Genomic DNA, 6816 nt, shown 5'->3' with positions numbered 1-6816 from the left:
ACGCCATAGTATAAATATGGCGTTAGTTGGCGTTAGTTTAGCGTCGAATTTGCGTCGAAAAAAACGACGCAAATTCGGCGCAAACGGAGTATAAATACGGCCCCAAGTATTTTTAACACTCGGTTCATTCTACAGGCTCTCAGAGCTCCGCCATACCCTAGGCTGCGCTCAGCCTCTTCCTGTTAAGTTGTTGGCTCGCAAGCCTTCACTTCGAACTACCAGTCCATGTTTCCTTTATAGAGAAACACAAGCAATGCCAGACCTGTGGCACAGTAAGCACGGAAACCGTGTCTGGACACGTCTTTTGCTCTTAAGGTGTTTTAATGAGAAAAACACAATGGTGATTGATGGAATTTTTGCAAAAGTCTACAAATAAGGGTCCTCTCTCTCTCAAACACGAATATGACTGTTCTGAGTACGTCTGGCTATCAGGCACTCTTTTACTATGAACCTTGCATAGGCACCAGCCTGTGTCAAATGCTCTTTCTTTCACCTCAGGGCAATTTGCATTTATGTGGTGACTTGCTTTCGCCTTTGCATGCTGAGGAAACAGCTTACAGTTGGATGGTAAGTGAAAAATCCTCAAATTTGTGACATATGGATTAGCCCAACTGTGCGAGGGAGTTTAAAAACGAACTGTCCAAATGCGGCCCTTGCTTTGTGTCGGTCTGTCCAAAGCACAGGCGTAATGGGCTCTTGTCTTCCTGCCGGTGGGTTTATGACACAACTGCAGTTGATGGCAAATCGATTGATTTCGGAGTAGCGTGTGTAGATAACTCTTTAAACAGAAACTTGCGCTACCCACTCGCTCACCTGACATCAGCATTAACCTGACTGGTCACCCACCCACGTGAGTAGGGCTCAGCCGACATTGTCTCGCCATGACACTGGGGATAGTTTTATACTGTGTACACAGGGCTTGCAATAAACAACACCGCTTGGAGCCAAGGATGCAATCCCAGCGGGCTCAGCAAAGGCCTTATCTGAGCCATATAACCCTAGTATGAGACAGCAGCGAGTCGAGGTGCATGCCGGGATACGGAGACAGGTACACGCCAGGTTTCTTCCATCCGCAGGCGTCCTGTGACACCTGAGGGTTTCCAGACCAGCGTTCCGCCTAGAGGCGGCCGGGCGGCAGAGGTGACCTCGGCAGTGAATGACCCTGAGGTGACTTGGCCTGCTCCCCGGGTGCTGGTCGAGAACAATGAAGCTTTGTGACGCCATGATGGACATGGGCATGCCCGACTATTCCGAGACCCTGGACTCGTCGTACACCATGCTGGAGTTCGACACCCTGCGCGTGCTGCCAACCAACGCAGGTAGGTTTTACAGTCGTTTTATTTACGTATTGTTATAGCGCTAATGCACACCTGATGTTGCTATGCAGCGCTTTCAAATACAGGAGGATCCAGGAAACGGACTGCACTATAATTAGGTTACAGTAAAGATTACAATATTGTTGGAGTTCTGTGGAGACTGACTTGACCGTTTGGGTGCAGGCCAACAGCCTATTGTAAGGGATGCGCCTTCATTTGAGAGCATTGGCTTCAGTGTCAAGGGGTACGAGACTGAAATTCTACGAGCAGGATATGCATTAAAGTTTGAAGGTCTCCGGGCGCAGGAAGAGACGGTTTTGGGAGGTGAAGCTTGGGCGGCCGGCAGGACACAGCTAGTTAGTACAATGAGCCACCTCATAACAGCGGTTCTGGGCAAGGCTGCACTTGTAAATGTTACAACTTGGAAAAGTGTGTGGAGTAAAAGTCTTATTGCCACATTGGGATCATCACTACAGAGTGTTGAACGCTCAAGTGGTGTGTTTTTAAAAATAGCACCCTACGAACTATTGTGAAAATGCCCACTTTAAAAGCCAGGTCAGTCCCAGAGAGCTTGAACTTTGCACCTCTCAAGCCCGATCAGGGAAAAAAATAATATATATATATATATATATATAATGCCAGTTGGTCGTGCACTGGGGCAATTATTATGGTATATGACCCATTTGGTTAGGAAATTGGGACAAGTGAGCAAGCAAGAATACCAACCCAATGGCAGCAGGTGTACCCTAGACCAGTCTATCCTCTCTTCTGCCAGGCCGAGGCGGAAGCAGCTCACAGCCACATAACACCGAGCCCTTTGAACCCAGTCCCGCGCTATGGCAGCGGCTTTAAGGTTTCAGTTTCCTTGCTTGAGTTTGACTTGTCGTCATCGAAAGAAGAACACTATAATTATTTTTGTAATGCGCCGCTATGTCGCCAAGAGTCGCGTCATAACTTGCTGTACCACTTTGCTGGAGGATAAAGGCAAGCCTATTGTTTTAATAATTGGATTAGAAAACGTAAAGTACTTTGCAAAAAGTTATATCTAAATAACAGATTATTATTATTATTAAGTCAGTAAGACTTTTGATTAGAGACAGTAATTTCAAAGTGCGTGCGAGATTGTTTAGTTATGCGCTCGTTGGTGAGAAATGTAAGATATCTTCAAATCATAGTTTTGAAACATAGTGTCTTCTCGAAGTCGATAAAATACCGGTCATTTTCAATATGATAATTATAATGACATACACAATGCGTGCAACACTGTTACAATATATGCAAATGATGCTTTATCGTTTACTTGTGTTAATTCTATGAACACCTTTGTGCCCCCTTCACAGAGTAAGATTGCTGGGATAACAGTGCTAATTCTAGAGGTTTCGCAGTGCAGGCCGTCCTTCCTATAAGTGGCTTGAACAGCAAACGTTACATGCAATGAGGCCGAGTCTCCCTTTTATTGCAGCCGTGGAAAAATCCCCTCGAGCTGCAGACCAGACTCCATTGGTCTGTATCACCAGGAAATTCATAAATTTGCCCCTTCATATTTACTACCTTGCATGGGTGCAGATTTACACATTTCAGGAATTCTCAACGGATTCTAGGACTATTCCTGGAAATCTACAACAGTCAAAGGTTTTAAAGACTACACCTGAAAGTTTTGAGATTCCCTAATTAGTTTTATGTAGAGGAAGTTTCACATGAGCAATTGAACATAGTGGACAAATGTACACGCATCTTTATCTCCATGGGAACACATTTTCCATGTAAATCCTTTCCCCTAAACTCTCCGCAATTTTCCCAACATGTAAACAGATTTACTTTCGTCCCTGTCGCAGTTAAATCGCTTTTGCAGAGAGGAACTGGTCATGGAGAAGTTTGTGAATGCCAGTAAACTAGGGAGTTTTTAGATATCTCCAAACTGTAAAGCACATCATCTCCGTAGAATGCATACTTCCTACACTGAGTTGGATATTTAGCCATGCACCATATCACTCCATAATGGAGTAATATCACACGCGTGTACATTGTGTTACACATCAAAGTTCAACTTTTGTGAATTTCTTGAACTCAAAAACCGAGCCACTTGTGTATGTATATAAGTTAAACTTACTCATACAAATGGCTTATTGAATTAGGAGCCCAGGATTCCAGCCCCTCCTTTCTTAAATAAATTATTGTTATCAAGAGTGTTGGATCAGTTGGGTCACTGTTGTGATACAAAGAAAGCGCAAAGTGTGAGTGAAGCTGCCCCATAGTTCCTATGAGTTACTTTTTGACCTGCAAGATTAATGTAATTCAGGGTGATTGATTGATCGCTGAACCATGCTTTGATTAGCCCAACTAAGTGTCATTTGTTTCCACCGAGGAGATAATGAGAATCCAAAGCGCGCTATTGAGAGGAATGTAGTGTTGACCATGCGTAGCTCTGCATGGTGAAACATAAGATGCAGCACACGCTCAGTGCTACTAAGGGGCACTAAGACAGGGGCATTTTAAGCTAGTGTGCATGCTGGGACCTGTGTGCTCAAGCATGTAATGAAGAATGATTAATTCCAGGATTAATCCCAGGATTACCTGAATGGTTGAATATAAGGTGGGGTTTGTTGGTGGTATCATGCACCAGTTGGGGCTGCGTGAATGGACAAAGGTGAATGGTGTACTGAATTGGAAGCTGTGTACATTCAAGGGATGATTTGTAGGCTTTTGTTCCAAGATTAATCAATGAGGTGCCACAATAGCAAAGCCGTGTCTGTGTTCACCTGGGACAGACCCTCTGTTGTTACCACCTGATGAAAATAATGTGAGGCTGAAATTATGAGGTGGAGGATCAAAGATTGTGCAACTCATAAAGACTTCACATTTTCCAGTGTGAGAAGTTGGTATTTTAGTGCAGTGAACCAGGACTATATGAGCTACAGGTACCCAGCAATAGGAATGAGTGTTTTAGATGCTACAGTTAAACTGCCTTTGCCATTTCTTTATTTATTAGAGACTTCTTTGTAATATTGACATGACCCAAAGTTGTCCGAGCACTTTACAGAGCTGAGACTGCAGGACGCCTTTCCTAAATAAGCAAGGGAAGACACTCCATAAAGGGACAGTGATATATACAAATTTCAGCCTCTTCTAACTAACATAGGACCAGACTGGAGCCTCGCTTTACGGGCACTTGTTTTTATCGGGATCTCCTCCTGCTACTCTAGTATATGATGAGAGCTAGTCATTAGGGAAGTTATTCATATTCCTCTAAACAGCAGAAGGTTGACTCTGCCTTGCAGGACACTGATCTCTAAGCTCATCCCTTATATCTGTCATTCTGAAACCTAGCCTTAAAACACTTTACTGAGTTCACTCATTCTAAATGGAATCAATCTAGGGTCTCTATATAAAGATGCAGATCTTCATTGAGTGTCATCAAAACACAAAATAGAGATACAACATAGTTTCTTGTGAACAAGACATAGCCCTGTTTTTTGATTACTTGAATAAATAAATTGTAGCATTGCTGCCCTGCTGTGCTAAAGTTGAAAGAAAATCTTTGAAAGCGCTGAAGCCCTACGACATGTAATTTCAGCCGTTATCAAGTTCAACCATACCACTGATATATGTCTGTGTACCATAAGGTATGCCCATATTGGCATATTTAAAACATTTCACCAACATTCTGGTGCTTGTATTTTGCCCAACTATATGGGAGCTGGCTATGCCAATTAGACATTCATATGTCACTGGCTGTAGAGCTTCCAGTGTGTGGTTGGGGATATAGAAAATCTAAAATAAATAACACAACACACAAATTACCAAGCAATTTCTCCTGTGTTGGACTCTTTGTCCTACAGAACCCTTCTTCATTATACATATTCTCATCTCCTGAGCTATCTGACTGGGACTGACATTCATATTGAATTGATAATGTATACATTTCACCGTCTTTGTCATGAGCTCACACCACTGGCAAATTACAGACTTACCGCAAACCATTGTCATGCAGCTCGCAGAGCTCATAAGGCTTTGATATATCTGACGGGCTTCCTCCATCTTAACCTATAAGTTAATGAGGACTCTGCACCAACACCAGCAACTCTTTACAACGCACTTTGCAAATGGCTAATATAGAAATCGTGCCTTATTCCAAAGCAATTTGCATCTGAATGTTGGCTTTACATGAGTAAACACTTGTGTCTACAAGTGTAAAACACCATTAGGAATTCACAGAAGCCTGTTTCACTCCCATAAAGAGTTGTGCTCACTCTTGTAAACACTCATACGTTTAGAAGCGTGTGGGCAGATGCCAAATATTTTCTGATCCCTTCCAAATATGAAAACGGTCGGAAATGTATTTTTCCGAGGGCTGAATTAAGGGGAAGACTTAATATCTTTCCAAGCATTTAGGGCAGCAAGCAAAGTTGATGCACTGCGTGAAAAGAAGACAGCAGAAATGTGCCATATTTACTAGGATGTGGTGCATTTTTGCTGCCTCCTAGTGCTGACACACTGTGTACTGCTTAGCAACAACACAGGCACCCTTGCATCAAAGTAAAAGGGTACCTGCATTACAGGCAGGACTATTTTTACTGTAGGAATGGACCAAGGTTGAACTACCCAGGCACCAAAATATAAGTGGCCACATGAGCGAACCAGTTGGCTAAAAAAGTTGGCCACTTTTGCAGATCGAGCCAATTTTGAACTTGTAACCACACACTCTAACTGTGTATTTTGCAAGGTGCAGGAGACAGCATACATTTGTGTTTGCTGGAAGCAATGGTTGTGGTAATGTCAGGAAAATCAATAGTGAAAACTGGCCCACTTGTCCATAAAACAGGCTCACAAACTGCTAAAAAAAAAAAAAAATGGCCAACACACTGATCTGTCGGACTAGGCCATCAGTCACTGCCTGATTGCTCTACTGGCCAGTACCACCCTGAAAGGGACACCTTCCTGCACAAAACAATCCTTAGAAGCATTTTTGTCTTTCTGTATGTGCTGCAGAATGTAATACCTGTGTAAAGAGGAAATAACAAGTAGAAAGAAAGACTTTTATCCTCGTTATGCCTCACTTGGAAAGGCATATTATTTTGATGCATTCCCAAGTTTACAAGTCTTTGTAAACCTGGGAATGCGCCAAATCCATGGGTTAATGCATTGGAACGCCTATGCTCCACACACAGAATGCCTCCCGAATTGAAATGTAACAAAGTGCAAGCAGCTACATTGCATTGCATTTATTTACAAAGCCACTCAAATCAGGCCTTGTGTGGCTTTGTAAATAATACTGAAGCAAATATTTCATAATTCTAAGCCTAAATCACTGTCCAGTGCACAGACGGGAAAAGTAACAAACACAAAAACACAAATTTTTCTCCATGTGGAAAAAAGAAAATCACATTTCTTATGCAACTAAATAGGTTAATATGTTAACCAGTAACAAATAAATTTACATAGCGTTTTTATGCTAATGCTTGAAAGGCTGTGACTAGTGCAGGTTTTCTGGCACAAAGTC

At 42.6% G+C, this 6816-nt stretch overlaps 1 protein-coding gene across 1 annotated transcript in view; it reads left to right on the top strand.

Moving 5' to 3' along the window:
- Window positions 1–1017: 1017 nt before the first annotated feature.
- LOC138268099 (hepatocyte nuclear factor 4-beta-like) overlaps window positions 1018–6816 on the top strand; it is a 237087-nt gene continuing 231288 nt past the window's right edge. Inside the window, exon 1 of the mRNA XM_069217474.1 lies at window positions 1018–1319. Within this exon, the coding sequence (XP_069073575.1) occupies window positions 1205–1319 (115 nt within the window). The 5' untranslated portion in view covers window positions 1018–1204. The remainder of the gene's footprint in view (window positions 1320–6816) is intronic.

The sequence above is a fragment of the Pleurodeles waltl genome, chromosome 12, assembly GCF_031143425.1.
Source record: "Pleurodeles waltl isolate 20211129_DDA chromosome 12, aPleWal1.hap1.20221129, whole genome shotgun sequence".
Taxonomy (NCBI): domain Eukaryota; kingdom Metazoa; phylum Chordata; class Amphibia; order Caudata; family Salamandridae; genus Pleurodeles; species Pleurodeles waltl.
This window is presented reverse-complemented; position numbering and strand designations above follow the sequence as displayed.